This window comes from Zosterops lateralis (genome assembly GCF_965231275.1).
Source record: "Zosterops lateralis genome assembly, chromosome: 15".
In the NCBI taxonomy this organism is placed as follows: Eukaryota; Metazoa; Chordata; class Aves; order Passeriformes; family Zosteropidae; genus Zosterops; species Zosterops lateralis.
Window position 1 is genome coordinate 13,328,007 of NC_139775.1, and position 18,295 is coordinate 13,346,301.

At 41.5% G+C, this 18,295-nt stretch overlaps 1 protein-coding gene across 8 annotated transcripts in view; it reads right to left on the reverse strand.

The window, feature by feature from the left end:
* RBFOX1 (RNA binding fox-1 homolog 1) overlaps nt 1-9,100 on the reverse strand; it is a 1,119,155-nt gene extending 1,110,055 nt beyond the window's left edge. For 5 of the 8 annotated variants that reach the window (XM_083872231.1, XM_083872250.1, XM_083872251.1 and 2 more), the window contains exon 1: nt 8,009-8,103. In XM_083872231.1, the coding sequence (XP_083728357.1) occupies nt 8,009-8,065 (57 nt within the window). In that variant the 5' untranslated portion in view covers nt 8,066-8,103. Of the gene's footprint in view, nt 1-7,336; nt 7,409-8,008 lie in introns of those variants that run through there. The other 3 variants (XM_083872230.1, XM_083872241.1, XM_083872247.1) reach the window with 2 other exon arrangements.
* Between the last annotated feature and the right edge of the window lie 9,195 nt (nt 9,101-18,295).

Consider the following 18,295-nt stretch of genomic DNA (forward strand, 5'->3'; position numbering starts at 1 on the left):
AACTATTGGTTTTGTGCCTGCAAGAGTTGGAACCCAGCCTACAGTGAGAGAAAGAAATTTTGTTCTGCTGCTTTCTCAAGAATCAGTCTTTTTTTTTTTTTTTTTTTTTTTTTTTTTTTTTTTTTTTTTGGAGCTAATGCAACAGCTTTCTAGAATGTCGTTATTTATTTTAAATTAAGTAAAAAGTGATTAATTGCTCAATCAGCATTCTTTCCATTTTATATGGACTCTTGTAATTCACAGACAGTTTCTAAACATAACAGTCAATGATTCTGCCCTCTGGAGACAGTGAAAAGATTAGAGTTTTTTAGTTGAAATAAATATTTTAGTGAATGAAAAAAGCAACCTCTCAGCATCTCAGAACAGATGTTACTTCCCCAGTGCATTATTGATAAGAATGTTTCAATTCCATTTAGTTGTGGCCCAGCTCAAGGAACTAAGAGAGTCTCAGTGTGGTGACTTCATAATTTTACATACTAAATCCATTTATCTTTTTTGTGATTAGCCTTCATTTTGTGGGGAATAACACTCCCTGAAGATAAAATGTGTTGAACGCACAGCGCAACTCAGCTAAAACAGGAATTTATCAAACTATTGGTAGACAGCAAAAAGAATGGAAACTTTGTGAAAATCTGTTAATTTTTCACCGTCTCATTATGCTTAAGGCTAACCAATATCATCAAATTAATTACAGGAGCTGGGGAAATGCAGAGCCCTTTCAGTGAATCCATCAATGGCTGATCCTGTGCTGTCCTTGCTCAGCTCTTTAGGGGAAAACACAGAACCTTGGAAAAACAGAGCTCTGGGAAAACCCTTCCAAGTCCATGCCAGTGGTTGATTCCATGATGTCCCTGCTCAGTTCTTAAAAGCCATTTATGACCCTGCACAATCCTTGCCATAAATCCTTGGACAACCACCTTTCCTCCACCTTTCACTTGTCTGTCCAGTGACCAACTCAGTAAAGAAAGATCTTTATTATGAAATGAGGGACTCCAGGGTTGTGTCCTTTCCTGGGGATCCTAAAGCCATGGCCCTGTGCTGACATCCAATCTATTGGAAACAGGCAGGGATAGGAACAGCAGGGGGAAGGAGAGTAGATTGTATAAGAATTATCCAATATATAGATTGTATAAGAATTATTGTGCTCAGGAAATCTTTTTCGCTTTAAACAAGTTTTGCTCTTCAGACTGGAATGAAACTATCCTCACCAAGGACTGCAGACACTTCTCATTGATTTGTCAATTTTAGATGGACCTTTATTAATTACCTATCAGTACAACTAATTGAGAATTACTTCATTATCTAGCACTTAGAGTCAACAACACCAGATTAAGTCATTTAACTGTTGCATTTTCCTAAACCAAACTATTTGAAGTTTGCTGGCAGTGACCAGCTGTCTCACAAGTGTTGAACCAGTTCTGCCCATTTTAAAGGTACCTGAAGGTGCCAGAAGAGACCAGAACACAAGAGCCACCAAAATCAAATGTTCTGTATTCTGAATTTAAAGGATAAATCCCTTCCCAGTGTAGACAAGACTGCCTATAACTCCTTGGGCTGTTTAAGAAGTGCACAGTGGGCAAAGCATTGGAACATTAGGACACATTAAATGCATTCCTGAGGGGGAAATTACACGGGTGGCAGTGCGGCAGATCCTGAAGCCTAATTTAATGGAACAAAATAGGCAACTCTTTAGCAATAATGCATCCCAAATGATTCTGAACATTGAGTACTCCACAGGAAAGGAACAGCCAGTGAAGCACCAGATTCCATTTTCAATTTCTGCATAGCTTCTGGGTCTTATTCCTTATTGTTGTAGTCTGGGCTAATGACTAAGACTGCAAATATTAAAAAAAAAAAAAAAAAAAAAAAAAGCAATGTAAATAATTTTATTCATCTTGAAATCCCAGAGACTTGAAATATATATTTTTTCATGGCTAATATTGGCATACAAGAAGGAGAAAGCAGAGCAAATAAGAGCAATATATAAATATCTTAATAAATTTCATATCTTCTCTAATTCAACATAGATCACAAATGTCTTCTTTTGCACTCTGGAAGATTTTAATGCATTTTTAATTCCAATGAAAAGTAATATTCCAGTCACTCTACAAAAAATTTAATATTAGGCAATTGATTACTCAAATTGGGATAGAAATGCTCCATGCATGTTTTCTTATTTGTGAAATTGAACTTCCAATGAGTAAACACAACTGACCAGGGTTGCTCTTGGTTGAAATCGCTTGTTGAAAACAGCAATTTAGCATTATTTGCTGAATTAAATAAAATTTCCCTCACGACAAAATAATAGGATAATGCACACAAAGCCTTTAGCTTTGCACACTCATCCCCTGCCATGTAGTGCAGCTACAGGAAAAATGGCAAAGTGAGGTCACCCATAAGGGTCTCTCTCTGCTGCTTTTCCTCATCTCAGGAAATGTTTTGCTGCAATTATTCCTGCTCAAGCTCCAGAGCCATTGCCTGCTGACAGTTTGCTGACCAGTCAGAGGTTAACGGGAGGATGAATCAGTTTTAGGGAGAACATTATTTTTCATCTTGTTCTTGGAATCAAGTCCAAAACAATTTTTTGATTTATCCACACCTTTCTTTACTTTGATTTAGCAAATATTCCTGAGGATGTAACTCCAGCACCTTGTATCAATGCCACCACTGACTTCTAAAGAATTGTCATCTCCTTTCTTCCCACGTCCAAAGGCAAATAATTATGTCTCTGTCCCGGATCACAGAATTTGATTGTGTCAAAACAAAAGCAGCAATTCCAGCATCTATCACAGCCTGCCTAACAAGTCAATAGATTAAATCCTTAAGTTATCCTCTAATTAGGTAATCAGACCCAAAAAAAGGAAAAAGAGGAAAGGCAGATGCAGTCTGGAAAATGTTCCAAATGTCCTGCTCTTCAAAACAATTTAAATCTATGGTGCTCTCCTAAAGCACATCCATTCCATAAAGTCTGAGGATAAAAGGAACTCAATAGATTGAAACACTTTTATAAAGAGGAGAGGAAAAGAACTAAACCATAGCCTTGACAGCAGAATGGTTCAATCTGTTTAGAACCCTAAAGTCAAAAAATCAACACCTCAAATTGGACTCTCAGTCCAGACAAACCCACCATTCCAGGTTCTCCCTTCTCAAACACATTTCCTCTTTAAAGTTATATTTATAAATGCAATCATGATCACAAAGCCACACACACAAATCAGATTTTGTAATAAACCAACTGTGAGGAGCAAACAAATGTCCTAAAACAGGAAACCTGCATGAGAAACTGCACTAACACAGTTTAACCTTGTGTGCAATCCATAGAAAGGTCAAACTGTCAGATTTCAGATCCAATTCTTACCCTTGATTCTATGTTTTATGCATGTATTTAATGAAAGAACCTTAAGTTATTGAGCCAAAAATTACTTTAACCCAAGGAAAACATAAGAGATAAAAAAATGTGAATTTCACTCATCAAGATTAATACCATTCTCACATTCTTAATGTTGTTTTTTTTTTTTACCCCAAGCCCCTCCAGGACAGCAGCTCACACTGCTGAAGGCACACACTGAAGTTGCTGCAGTGAATCCAGATGGGTTCAGTTCCTACATCCACACCTGGTATTGACAGAGCTTTTCATTTGGTACCATCAACCCAGACCCATCCTTTAAATGAGGGAATTTATCTTGAGCTGAAGCTCCAAGCTCGTATCTTAATTTCTAGAATCAGCTTTTCAAGGTGTGTTCCTCAGCTTTCCAAGGTATGTTCTTCTACACTTCAGGAACACTGAAATTAATTACTCAGAGTAATGACAAGGTACAATTTGTTCTCTATGCAGAGACAAGGGCATTGCATAGCACGTCACCCCTCCCCATCTGAACTGGATTTACAATTCCATCAACATCTGAAAATCAGAAGGCTGGATTTGTCACATCATACAAGTCTGGTGTAGTCAGTTCTTCAGAGCTGATCAGCAAAACCAGTTTTCCCCTCCTACATAAGTACTAAGCACTTTTTCAGGTACTTTCTTCACATTTTCTTCTACAACATGACAGTCTCAAAACTGGATAAAGATGTTACTTCTGATTTTAGCTACAAAAAGTTGCATTTTTTGTCTTCATGGTACTTCTACCTTTTCCTCCTTTCCAAACATTCACAAGGCAATTAAAAAAAAATTAAAACAGTACATTAATTCACAAAGGCATTAAAGTCGTTCTGAAAGTTGTTTAAAAGGTAAAAGTTCAAGCTCTCTCCTGGCACAGGTGGCATTACAGATGAAAACAGAGTTTAGGAAGCTGAATGCTGTGGGAACACTACTGAAGTCAAACCAAGCCCAGGAAATTTAGTCCTGTTCTCTAAACTTGGTACAAATATTTACTGGGGGGAAGGTTGGTCTTGTAGATACAGAAATAACCTTGCACCAAAATCCAAAGATCCTCCAGCAGGCATATGGACAAAGAGTTAGTTCAAGAGAGGTAAAAAAAGGACTTTTCTAGAAAGACAAGAACACCTGGATTACAGGGATCCACTCTCCTGATGGTCACTCATGGGTAACTGTGAGTCTGCCTCATGTCCATCAGCCCAGAGAGAAGTCAGCACTTGCATGTTTAATTCTTCACACACTCCTTATTTCAGGAGATGAAACTTTACCCTAATTTAACAATTTCCAGTGTACAGTTATGGGCAGGGTGACAATCCACCCTGTGGCATCCCAGAGCTGCCAGCTGTGCTCACCCTCCAGGCACACAGCTGGGAGTGCAATTCTCCAGAGACCCTGGTGAAAGACTTTTACCCAAACTGGAGGAAAAGCTGTGACTCACCAGCCCTGCCCAGGACCAACTCCCCACCCTCTGCACCAAGTGAAGGATTCTTCACACTGAACCTCACCACAAACACTGCAGCCCCTTGGTCTGAACCAAAGGCTTGACCTTGATGCTCTGCCAGGAATAACCATCCCAGAGGGAACAATTCCATGGCCTGGGACTGTGTCATTCACACCTGCCACCAGCAGCTCCCTCACCACATAAAGGCAGTAAAAAGAGAAGGCAAGAAGCAAAATTATTTGAATAGACACCTAAATTACCAATTGCAGTCAGACCCCAGGTTAGTGCATGAACCAGACACCAGCACTAAGAGAAGGAGTGACTCCAGTGCTGGCAAATGCAGCCCCTCATTGCCAAGGCAGAGAAGAAAGTTCTGTCCAGAGGCACAAAAATCCTTCTGCAACCAACTTGTGCCCTGCAGCAGCTCCTGCAATCAACTCAAAGATGCCAAGGAAATGCCCACATCACTTCAGGAGCATAAAATACACGTTGTGTCTGCATTCTCCAGAATCCAAGATTCCATAATAATGAGCTGGAGCAGCTGACCAAGGTAGGTTTCTTCCTTTAAACCCAAGAAATGGTGTTGGATGAGGCAAAGAGCAGTGGAATAAACAGAGAAACAGCACACACACACTGTGCTGATTCTTTATTACTAGTCCAAAAATGAGTCAAAGCCTATAATTTTTTTAAATGTCCTTCTTTAAAGTGGACGACATAATGGACTATTAGGAAATGTTCCTCCAGTGCATGCATTGATTATCCATATCACTCTGCCTATAAAATAAAGATTCTTCTAAGCACAGAAATGAAGTCATTCCAGTGTTTCCTAAGGGCACACAGTCCATCTTTTCCAGCAGCCTGCTCTCCACAAGGTGACAGACACTCACAGTCACTGTTGAACAAGCTTTTATTGCTTTAAGGAAAAGAAGTGTGTTAACAGGATTTCAAATGTCACATAATTAATTTCTAATAATGCCTCCAAATCAGACAGACAGGTCTAAATGGGAAGGGGAAAAATAAAACTGGAACTTTATACAAAATGCAGTGCAACATCCCAAGCCAGAATCCACTCAAGTGAGGGGAAAGAAGAGCTTCATTGAGCTTTGATGAGTTTTGAATCAAACTCAGTTTAATTTAAGAATTACTATGAGAACAATAATTTTATTATAAAAACTATTTATTAGGGAGAGATAATAATTGAAATAAATGTTCATTAACTGGTTTGCTTTGTTAGTCTTTTTAACAATCCCCTGATGAAAAGCAAGAATGTAAAGTTGGAGCAGCAATACCAGGTCCTTGAAAGGACAAAAAAAAAAAAAAAAAAAAAAAAAAAAATTAAAAAAAAAAAAAAAAAAAAAAAAATAAGGACAGGTATTCACCAGCACAGAACTTTGCTGCAGTAGCAGAACATAAATAAGGGGATAATCCAGGCCTCCCAGCTGGGGCAGAGCCCAGTGATTCAGGTATGCATCATTCTCATATATTCTGCATTGATCCCTCAAAAGACAAAGTAAATTTATTCAATTAAGGCTTATTTGTCAGTAACTTCCTAATTAGGTATTATAGTAAGATGTACCATCAAAAAGACTTTTACCCCAACTTATAGTGGTGTTCACTTCTAGATATTTATCACAGAGTAGAATGGATTTAAAACCTTTATTCTCAGGTAAAAAGAAAAAAAAAATAAAACAGACAAAAGCAAAGGTTGTGATTTGACCAATTAACTTGCCTGTATTTTGCATTTCTTTTGGGGAAAATAAGTCTCTGCCAGAAGTGGTATAAGAACAAGAGTGGTACTTCACTGAGAGTTAGAAAGAACCCAACTTCATAAAGCACTGGAAACCCAAAAGACAGAGCAAAGTGCAACTCTCTGCAGTTACATGGCTTGATAAAAGAGATTTCTGCTTGGATAAACAAACCAACACCCTACACACATTTTAAATACTTCTATAGCTCAGGGAAACTGTTGCATTTGGAGATGACCTTCCACCAGGAACATCCAAATAAACTGTTTTAAATTATTTTAAAAGGTAAATCCTACCGAAATGCTGAGCATCTACTTAGCTCCTCATTTGAAGAATCATGTCTAAATTCAGCATATCAATCCCAGGAGAGAAAAAAACCCCACACATTTCAGAAAACTTCTGGATAAAATCAACACACTGAAATCTCCAGCAGCTCTAAAGCTGCACTGTCCCCCTATGACAACTCACACAGGAAACATCCTACACCCAAAATATTGTTCTCACCACCCTCTCCCTGTGTTTCTGACCCAGGGAAGCAGGCAAGATGTGTCCAGGAAAAATACCTGCACCAGAAGGGGCAAAGCTTCAGCTGAGGATCCAGATGTTGTCCCCCTGTCACCCTGTCCTGAAATCTCCAGCAGCTCTAAAGCTGCACTGTCCCCCTATGACAACTCACACAGGAAACATCCTACACCCAAAAGATCATTCCCACCATCCTTCCCCTGTGTTTCTGACCCAGAGAAGCAGGCAGGATGTGTCCAGGAGAAATACCTGCACCAGGAGGGGCAAAGCTTCAGCTGGGGATCCAGATGTTGTCCCCTGTCCCCCGCGGTGTGTGCTGTGGCTCAGGAGGTGCTGGAAGGGCACAGCAGCTGAGCTGAGTAACCAGGCAGCAAAGTTACCCCCCTGTAAGGACCTGGGAACGCTGGTGTTTATACAGGCAGCTCTTTTCTGCCATAATCTCACCAGATGAGATCTCTGACCACCAATTCTCCCCTTCTCCTGGAGGCTCTACCCCCTCTATATCCCCACAGAGCTACTCAATATAAACACAGCTGAAAGTCTGAATGGACAGGCTGATGAACAACCCAAAGTGTCCAATTCAAAGCACCAATCCTTACCCAATTTCTAAATGGATCTGGGCAGCTGAAAAGGAAGTTCAGCAGGTAAAGAAAAAGAGAAATCACTCCTCTGGCACACACATCTCACAAGCAGCTGACAGGGAGAGCCAGATGAAAACACACACTCCTGCACTAAACAGCGTGCAGGAAAGATCAGAAATTAAAGAAGACCATGCTTGTGGTCTCAGTGAGATGGGACACTCGCTTTCACTCATCCCGCTCTTCTTGATGCCCAATTACCAACTTGGGGATGAGAAATAATTTCAAAGGAAACCTCCCGTCCCTTCCCCCTTTCCCTGAGCCACTGAAGATCCTCACTTACACTTTTGCCTTCAGCACCTCCTCCGGGCAGGGGCTCCTGTGTGCCTGCACAAGGCATTATTGCATCTTCTGCTGCTCCCGGCTCCTTCCCACCGCTTCCTCCTTCATCCCCCAGCTTCAACCTCTTTCCCTCGGGCTGGGAATCATCCACATCCTCCCTTCTTATCTTGCCATCTCTGCTGCCTCGCTGCTGCTTCCCCGCGTCTTCTGGGCTGCCGCAGGAATTTGACATTTTCAAAGTGTTGCGGACTTTTATTATTATTATTATTATTATTAAAAAGGGGAGGGGAAGGAGGGAAGGAGGGAGGGAGGGAGGGAGGGAGGGAAAGGGAAAATAAAATAAAATAAAATAAAATAAAATAAAATAAAATAAAATAAAAGGCTGCCGTTTTGAAAGGGAATTTGGTTTCTGAGAGAGCTCCGATGTGCTCTCGCTGCTGATAAAAAGAAATTCGGGCTCTGTGCGGGCTCCGGGAGCCGCTTCTCTGCCGCCCTCTCCTGCCGGTACAGCAATAACCTTCCAGCATCGATTGTCTGCACAGTGCTGCTGCTCCCAGCGCCAAAACACTCGGATTTCTCTTCTGCCTGAAATTGGCTTTACTTAAAGTAGGAAATATTGGCCAAATTTACCGCTGTCCCCTGGGGATGCTGGGGACCTCTGTTATGTGCTGGTTGTGATGCCAAGAGTAATTACCCATTAAAATGCAAAAGTGGCCTTAACTCCCAAATAGCTTCTTTCAAAATAACTTCACTACAGGTTTAGTTTGTTGTTTGGTTTTTTTGTGTGTTTGTTTTTTTTTTTTTTTTTAATAAGGGTATCCTTATTTCGTAAATGAACTTTGCATCGTCTAAATCTGCACAAATTTCACGTAACATTGTGGTCCTGGAGGTGCAGGCATGAGATGGAAATGAGATTATGGACAGTTTGGAGGTTCTTTTTGCTCTCTCAGACAATGCATTAAAAACACCACCAACACACCATAGAATCAAAGGTTTGGTGCAATATTTGAGCCTTAAAAAAAAAAAAAAAAAAAAAAAAATATGTAACCAAGTGCTTTGGCATATAGCCTGCAATGTGCTGCTCATTCTTCCAGTAGAGAAGGCAAGATGATTTCAAAATTATTTCATTACAGATTTAGGGTTTTGAGGGTTTTTTTTAATAAGGGTATCCTTATTTTGTAAATGAACTTTGCATCTTCTAAATCTGCAGAAATTTCACATAACATCGTGGTCCTGGAGCTGCAGGCATGAGGTTGAAATGAGATGAGGGCAACCCAACAGGACAGTTTGGAGGTTGTTTTTGCTCTCTCAATGTATTTAAAACACCACCAGATTTGGTGCAATATTTGAACCTTTTAAAAATAAACGTAACCAAGTGCTTTGGCAGATAGACTGCAATGTGCTGCTCATTCTTCCAGTAGAGAAGGCAAGACGAAGTAGAGGCTTTAAAAAAATAATAATAAATAAAAAATTCCTGTTTTTTCACACTTAAGTCCATGTAAATATAAATGAGACTCCACATATCTTTGCAGAGGGAGGTAAATCCCTCAGAAGCCCAGTGCACATATCCCAGGTATGTTCCAGTCAGGAGCTCAGGGACAAAACTTCAGGAGTGGTGCCCAGCCAGGTGGGGATGAATTCATGGAATCAAACTCCTTTTTCTGCTGTGTTCAACAAGCTCTAGCCAGAATCCAGGAGGGAGTTAATCTGTGTCCCACCACTGATTTCACTGACGTTATGAAGGGGGTTTTAGTTTGATCAAGTAAAGTTGTGTCAATGATTGAAGAATTGACAAAGAGGGGAGGAATTGGTCATTTGAGACACTCCAGGCAGATCCACAGGAGGGTGAGGGGGCAGTTCTGAGACATCCAAAGTCTCTGAACACCCAGAACTGGAATTAAGCACCCACTGCTCCCAGCAAAGGGGTGAGCACTGGCCTTTGCTGTAAATACTTTCAGACCTGGGTGAACACAAACCTAGTGGGCTCAGCAGAGGAAAAACAAAAGCTGAGAGGTTTTTTTAATGGTGCTGGATCAAGCCTCACATGCCTTGTAACCTGCAGTGGTCAAGTTCCTTGGCCTTCAGTTTGGAGTCGTGTCCCCTTGTGATGAGCCTGCAGAAGAAACCTGCTCAGCTGATGAATGATCCTCTTCAATAAACAAGAGATTGTCAGCCGGGCAACCACTGCAGGAAGGGTTTCACCCTAGAGGAGCTCAGATTAATCCAGGTCATGCCCCACTTCTCAAAGCCATGAGTTCCCACTCCCACAGAGCTCAGGAGGAAAGAAAACCATCAATAAACATCATTCAATATTCTCATCAACAGCAGCAGCAGTAGAGACCAACAACAGGGATTTTCTTCAAAAGTCACACCCTCTAGTCAGAAGTGTTGACTTCAAAAAAACCTTCATCCTCTTTCCCATATTGTTAAAACCTGACCCACCCTTTCCCATCTTTCCTCCTGCTTGAATCTCCTGAAAGAGTTACACAGCTGTTTAGATCATCTCCACCAAACTGCAGAAGCCTTTCTTATTTCTCAGGCTCGTTCACCATTCATAGCTACTTTTGCCATCAGACAAGCCATTTAATTCTGTTTTCTGTTTGAGCTTTGTTTATTCTTTCTCAAACTCACCTAAAATACTGAAAGCCAGAGATGATTGTGGAACAGGAGTGCCGTTTTAGCCATGACACACAGTAAACTGCATCAATTTCTGTTGGAGCCTATTCTCCATCCAGAAGCTTTGATTTCATGGAATTCAAGTGCCTGGCAAGGCCTCTCCGGTTGCAGCAGGATTTGATTTGTGTTAGGAGAGGAAACAAGCAGCTGCTCAGGCTGCCTCAGTGACCAGCCCAGCCACACACCCAGCCCTGCCTGCCAGGCACTGCTGGCTCCCTGCACAGCCACAGGCAGCTTCTTCCAAATCAAAAAAAAAAATAAACATCCACTTCCTCATATCTGAAGCATAGCCCGTGGTTTTGAAGAAATGAGAATTTACGGAGACGGAGAACATATTTTTGTTTTAATGAAAATCGAATATTTTTTGAAATGCCGACGCCTTCGTGCAGAGAAAATGAGAAATGGCACGGCAGGGAATAAATCCTGTTGGTATTTGTGAGAGGAGGTTGGTCAGGGCTTTGCTTCCTGTTATTTAGCACACAAATGCTGTATGGCAGGAATAGGCAGCCACTGGTTTTGTGTGTCTGCAGGACCAAAAGGCTCCAGGATGTCAGAAAGTTCTCCAGGACATGAGCCCACACTCAGCTGGAGCACCAGGCCTCCTGCAGGGAGCTCACTGCACGAACAGGGTCCAAGTCTTCCAGATCATCATCAATTTCAAAAGAGGATCAAGCTGAGAGTCAATGCTCTAGACAAGTCCAGCCTCCTTTTTGATCCTGTTTGATCCATTTCTTGCATAACACCAGCCTGATTTACTGTCTCACCTCCTGACCCTTTAGTGGCAGAACTTGTCTCTTGGCCAAGGCCCACCCCTTGCCTTCTGCTGGCAGAACTCACTTTACACCTAAGGAGCAGTTTCAGAGTCAAGCCCATGTTGATTCCTCACAGAACCCCTCACAAAACTGATCCTGAGCCAAATTGGCACAAGTCACTAAAATCTGAGAGGCCATTACCCACGGAGGTGCCTCAAAGTGAGTGACAAGTGCCCTGAGACCTCAGGAATCCTTGCACAAACTGCTTTCCAGACATTTCTGCTTGAAATCACCCCTAAAAAGTGCAGTTATACCAACAGCCAGCCAAAATTCCATGGGCACCACATGCAACACCACTCTCAGCAATCAGTCCAGCTCCAGCCACCATCTCCTCTTGGGCTGTAAGATACACTAAATGAGATAAAAATGGGCATGTTGAGACTCAAAATGAGGGATATTTCCACCTCTAGTGCACCAACAAAACACTGGAACAGCCGGAGACATGATGGGAACTGTGCTGTTCCCTGCAGGAAAGCCTGGCCCACTCCAGGTGCCACCCAAAAGCCACTGGGGTTTGGACACAAGGAACCAGGGGATAGATAAATGGTTTTTAGGAGCTTTGGGCAGAGGTGGAAAGGGAGAAAACTCCTGCTGACTGAGTCTCAAAAGGCTGAGGTGGAAAGAAGCTTTATTTTATCATGTCCACTTGACAAACAAGCAGCTGAATGATCGAGGCCAGGGGTGAACATCCCCTGCAGGAGGAGGGTGCATTATTTGGATCCCACTCCATCTGCCAGAGTTTAAACCCAGCAAAGATCCCTTTGTTGGGCTCTTGCAAGAAAACAACACTCACAGTGAATTCTGAGGCTCCAGGACAGATGAGCCAAGAGATTTGATGTTGTCACCCAACTGTGCTGCCACCAAAACCAGCAGTTTCAGTCTAAGCAGAGTTAGAGCACCCCCCAAAATAATTTTGCAATTCAGCTCAACCAGTTCCCAACCACCATAAAAGAGAAGTTCATTGATTTTGGTGTCTTAATGAGTAAAATTATGGGAATTACCTCAGAATGGCATTTCTATCCGAGCCACTGTGATGTCTAATTTAATGGAATACTTGTTGCATTCCCTTACCTCACCTTAGTTTGCAAGCCAATGTAAAAGTAATCTGATTTAAAGCCCTCTGATGTATGTCCTCTCTGCAGTGAAAACACAGGTTTTCTAAGTCTATTCATGTTGCAGGAGAACATAAAATGCCAGTTCTGCAAATGAAAGTCACTATAATCAGCAGTAAAAGCTCACATCTTTTTTCATGTGTTCCCTGATTTAAAAAAAAATAAATAAATAAAAGGAACAACAGGCAAGTTCCCCACTTTGTACAATTACTTTAATGAGTGGAGAACAGAATTATAAGTTTACATTAATCAGGTAATTTGGCACATCTTACTGCTACAAGGGGGGCCAAGTTATTTTTAATAAGTCTGAAAATGAACCAGTAAGTCTGGAAAATTAATTTTTCATTTATTTTGCTATTGCTTCTAAATTAAACTCTGCACCTCATCATTGTAATTACTTCTGAAAGCTTATAAATATTTCATTGTTTTTTATTGTTGTTTTATGTTCACCAACAAACATTAGAGACACTGACTCCTTTGTTTATAGCTTCAGGTTTCCCTGTAAACTTATTCTGCAGCAGCATTTGCCATGATGGCCATAATAAAAAACAAAACAGGGAATGCTGATGACTATTGGATCCTTCAGAACCTCTCTGACACCAAAATATCCATTTAAACTCTACCAGAAATGTGCCAGAGCTTCTGAATATTAAAGATTCAGACCATGGAAAGGGTCGTTGCTCCAGCCTGGGATCAAATGGTGTATTTGGTTTCTCCCATCCTAATTTTTATGTCCTCAAGTTTCTCTCCAACACTGCAAAATAACAATTATTTTTTATTATTATTAAATATATTAATGCAGACAGATCTTCCTTTCACTGACCAAGTACTTTCCTTACTACAAACCCATAGGATGGCTGGGATGTCTCTTTTTTTATTTTCCTTACTCTGCCATGAACTCCACATGGAGGCAGCAGACACAAAACCCCTCCCAAGAAAGCAAATTATTCCACATAATTTTTGGTAACACTTTGAAATCCTTCTCAACTGGAAATCTTGCCCACCATCAGTTCACACTCTGGGCTTCTGATTAAACAGTGTTTAACATCCAAGTCCCATTACTGATAATCTCGAGCCTTAATAATGTTGAATCAGAGTGGAGAAAGGAAGGATTCAGCCAGAGGAGCTGGTTCATTTTAATCTCACTGATATGCCTATGGATAGATAATTGGTCAAAGGGATTTATTTTCAATCCAATGAAAATGTGGCTGTTTTCCCTGTGCTCTCCATTAAGCACATGAGATATATTGTATAATAAATGTATGTATAATCCACCTCCAATTTCCCATTGGTCTCAACACACCTAAACTTGTTCACCCTCTAAATAAACTTCCCAAACCTCTGTTCCAGCAGGCAGTGACTGGTGGGAGCTGTGAATGTCACCTGCTGCCTTGCCCAGGGTTTCCAGATCAAATTTCAGTCTTCCACTTTGTTGGAATTCTGAAAACTTCAATTTTGGGATTTTAGTATATAGCAATACACGAGTCATGATGGAGGGCTTTGGGCATTGTCTGAGTCCTTCATCTTCACCTTCTTCTCCCTTCTTCTTCATGGGTTTGGGTGATTTTCTGTAATTGGGTGAAAAAGGTTCACATTGCAAGCCTTGGGTGGTCATTATTGGGTCAAAAACATAAATAATACAGGTGTCACCTCATTATTGGGTAATTAGTGCTTAAATAACCTTGGAAAGAGTTAGAAGCATCCATTTTACTTCATTTCTCCAACTTTCTCTAGAGCTCACAGCTCTTGAGTCTGTAAATAGACAAGAAATAATAAATATCCAAGTCCAGACACCAAACCTACATTTCCCATGTATTAATTCCAACCTTGGCAAGGAAAAAAGAAACCAGAACCTTCACACCACTTAACCTACAGCAACTCCCAAGATGTTTTGAAGAACTTGAAGATTCAGTTCTCAAGCTGCTGCAATAACAACCCCTCTTTGGGCAGCAGAGTCACAGCACCATCCCTTCAGTGGCTCAAATCAAAACACAGGCCAAAAAGCAGTGCTGTAATTTTTACAAAGCCATCTCAAATAATCCCAAGATCCACTCTGGGTTCACACCTGCTGAGTGCAAAGCAGATGATTAAAAGAACTCCTCTCCCCACCATCACTTTCCATCTGTGTAAGTTTTACCAACTGGAATAGGTTTAGAAAGAGAACCAATTAAAATGCAGCCTATTACTGTAAGTTTTATAAACACAGCCTATCACACTGTAAATTTTATAGAAAGCATCAAAATTCCAGGTCTTTCCTGCATTTCTCTTTAAAGAGAATCTTAAATGTCCAGAGAGGACCAAACCACTACTGGAAGGCTGCAAGAGCTGCAGGGGGTGGAAAAAGAAAAAAAAATATTGAAAAAAAAAATCTTCTCTTCTGGAAAAAAAGATTGTTGCATAGGAGAAAGGATTAAAATAAGTGATTATAACTCTTGCTCCAAAAGTTCAGCATCACAGAAGTCAGGTCAGATAATATTACAACGCTGGTGGACAGAATGCTGTGAGTGACAGGACATATAACAAATTCAAAATCCCAGACTGATACAATTTAATGTGTGGCCTGAGTGTTATGAACCATCTGTAAATGTATAAATCTCTGAAGGTCCAGCCCTTGCAGATTAGCTTAAAATAATCTTGGTGAGACTACTCTTCAGAGGTGTTTTGTAAAGCAAAATGTTTAATAAGTGAAAAATGACGAATGTTACAGAAAACAAGAGAAAAGCTGCTCATAGGTGTCTGAGAAAACCTCTGACACCATGCTAGAAACACCCAAAAAAGCCTCTTACATCTTTTGTGCTCCTTCCTGAATACTGAATGTTTTAGGAGGGACAGTTTGGCTTGCTGCCAGCAGGGAGAGGTACAGGATTCAAAGAACATGGAAAACGTGTCTGCTCGGGGTTGGTTTCATTTTTGTGCAGATCAGCCAAAAATATTCTAAATATTTTCTCTGTGTTCACCTTTGAGTGGAGCACAGGCCAACGCGCTGGGCATTCTGAAGGGTGCTCAGGCTGCCAGTCATGGCCAAAGCTGTCTTAACCAATTAAAGAGTGTAAAATGCTGTTTCCACTCTTGCACAAGGCTAACCGATGGCAGTAAAATATATAATACAGGCTGATTTCAAAACACATACTGTGTTTTATCTCATATATAAAAGCAGTAAAAAGCTGAAGTAATTTACAACTCTTGATGTGCTCAAAGTGTATTTATTAGTGTGTTGCAAGACATTAAGCACTTTTTAAAGGGTTACATTTTAATTTAACTTCTTCATTTAACTATTTGGAGTAGAAGCTCCTGTTGATGATATTTTCCCCACACCTCAGGCTCTAGTTCACAAATCTTAAGACCCAAACAACTTTCAAACCAAACACTGTTTGCAATATAAATCCATGTAATAACAGCCTCACCAAGATCCCTGGAGAGATCACCCAGAGTATCCTCTGGAGGACAGAAACCAGCAAAAGGCACCTCAGCCAAATAATGCCAGGCCAGAGATGTCAGCCAGAAACCCTCCTACCTCCCAATACCTCCTAGAAAGGCTCAATTTTTATATTTACATGAATTTAAATATTTTGCTAAACATTCACCAAACATTAGAATGCACTAGCAAGTTTTTATGATTGGAAAACTCCTGGGATCTCTCTCTCATTGCTGACAGACTCCTCAGACTGCCCCAGGACAGGAAGGAGGGGAACTGCTGAGTTGGTCCATTCGTGCTCTCAGGGCCTGGATGGTTCCATGCTGCAGGCAAAACTGACTGAGATAAGGATGGCAGAAAGGACAAGGATATATCTACCTCTGTCATATAGCCTTTTTTTAATACAATATAACCAGCACAGGAAGTTATTGAGTTCTTCCTTCAGCATCCTTGGTCATAAAACAAATAAATGTCTTCCACTCAAGCTCCCAGTAACACATGTAGTCAATATTATCTGCTTGGCTCATCACAGGGCTCAGCCTCAGGCAAGAGGACAATTAGGTTTTTCTTTCTTTCCCCTTTTCTTCTCCCTTGCTGTGTTTTAACACTGGTGCCTTTTCCAGCACTTTTCTCCACCACAACAGCTTGTCTCACTTGTTCCAAACTGACTCACAGCTGATTGTTCCCCACCCCAACCAGGCAAGTACAAACCATAAAGAAAGAAGACAGTGAAAAGCAGTTTTAACTTTGTCTTTCCTTGCATTTGCTCATCCTCAGAGTTTTGAATAAGAAGTTTTGAACATGGAAAAATATGGACCAGCAGAGACCAGCTTCATGAAAGTCTCCTCTCTAGATGTTTCTAAACCTAGTTCAGACTGTCTCCTCCTGAAGGGAAAAAAGAGGGGAAAAATGTGCATGGGAAAATTATTTAAAGCCCCTAATACCTCTGTAAGGACACAGAAATCTCTTGCTTTCTACATGTTTGAAGGTCAGGTTTTCAACATAGTACTACCAAGAAAACTATTTTCCACAAAGTCTTCCCTTAAAGGTTTCTGGATCCCGATGTTTCCTATGACACTATCTGTAATCTGAGCTCTAATAACCCTACTGGCAGCTCCAAAACCTTCATTTCATTCATCGTTAGATTCCAGGAACAGACTCAGAGTTTCAGCATCAACAGCCTTGAAACAAACTTATTTGTGTTCCCCAGGTGTGTTTGTGAAGGAGGCCAGGCTGGCAAAGCTGCCCTTCTGTAGGAGCATCTGTTGAGGCAGGGAGAGGGAGCTCTGCAGACCTGAGACACTCCAGGAATGTGTGGTTTTATTGCAAGGGTCGTGGGTAGAAGAGCCTTGCCTCAGCTGAAGGGATGCCCCAAAGAGAGAGGGGAAGAGAGAGAGAGCAAGAGGGTAAGAGGTAAGAGCAAGAGAGAGAGGTCCTTGTTACAATACCTTATATCTCCTTTTGTGTTGAATATTCTAATTTACAGTGACCAACCAGCACGAGATACAAAACCTACAGACTTTGCATACAGCCTATGAGAACTAACCATATCACTCTCTATTCTAAACTCTAAAGGCTGCTTTCTTATCTGTCTTTTCCCTGATACCTTGGGGGGCTAAACCCTTGCGTCCCTTGGTGTTCCATTGTTTGCTGTCACTCAACCCATCTCCAGATAATCACCGTCCTCCTGCTTGCCATGCCTACATCTCAAAGCTGGCTTTCATTTCTATTTCACTCACAGGTTTTATATTTTCAGAATCTCTTGCCAAGCAATCATAATTGTAAGCTTTTCCTGTCTTATCTTTCCCAACATCCTTTGCTCTTCTCTCCTCCGTGTCTGTCCTGGGTTGTAGTGTAGGATGTGCACAAAGTATTTATTCCATCCCCATCCCCATGAGCTGTTGGAACCAGGTGGGGCAGTGTTTTCCCAGGCCCCTCCTTTGGGCTCTTCTGCTCATGGCCCATCAATGCCTTGCCCAGGACTCACAGGGAACTCCCTCCAGGAGCTCTCTCTGTTTAATGGGCCATCAAGGAGCCACTGCACGACTCCTCATCCCATTGGGAGATGCTCCCAATGCCCAGGGGGAGGAGCCAAGCATTCCCACCTGGAGAGAATCTGGCATTTGGGACAGGACAAGCAGCCCTGAGCCACTGGATTCCCAGAGGAGCAGAGCTCCCAGACCTTTCTGTGGGATCACTGCTTCAGGAAGAGCCCCTCACCTGGACTGCTCCCACCCCCCTGCTCAGGGTGTGTTCTGACTCTGTCAGTGCTC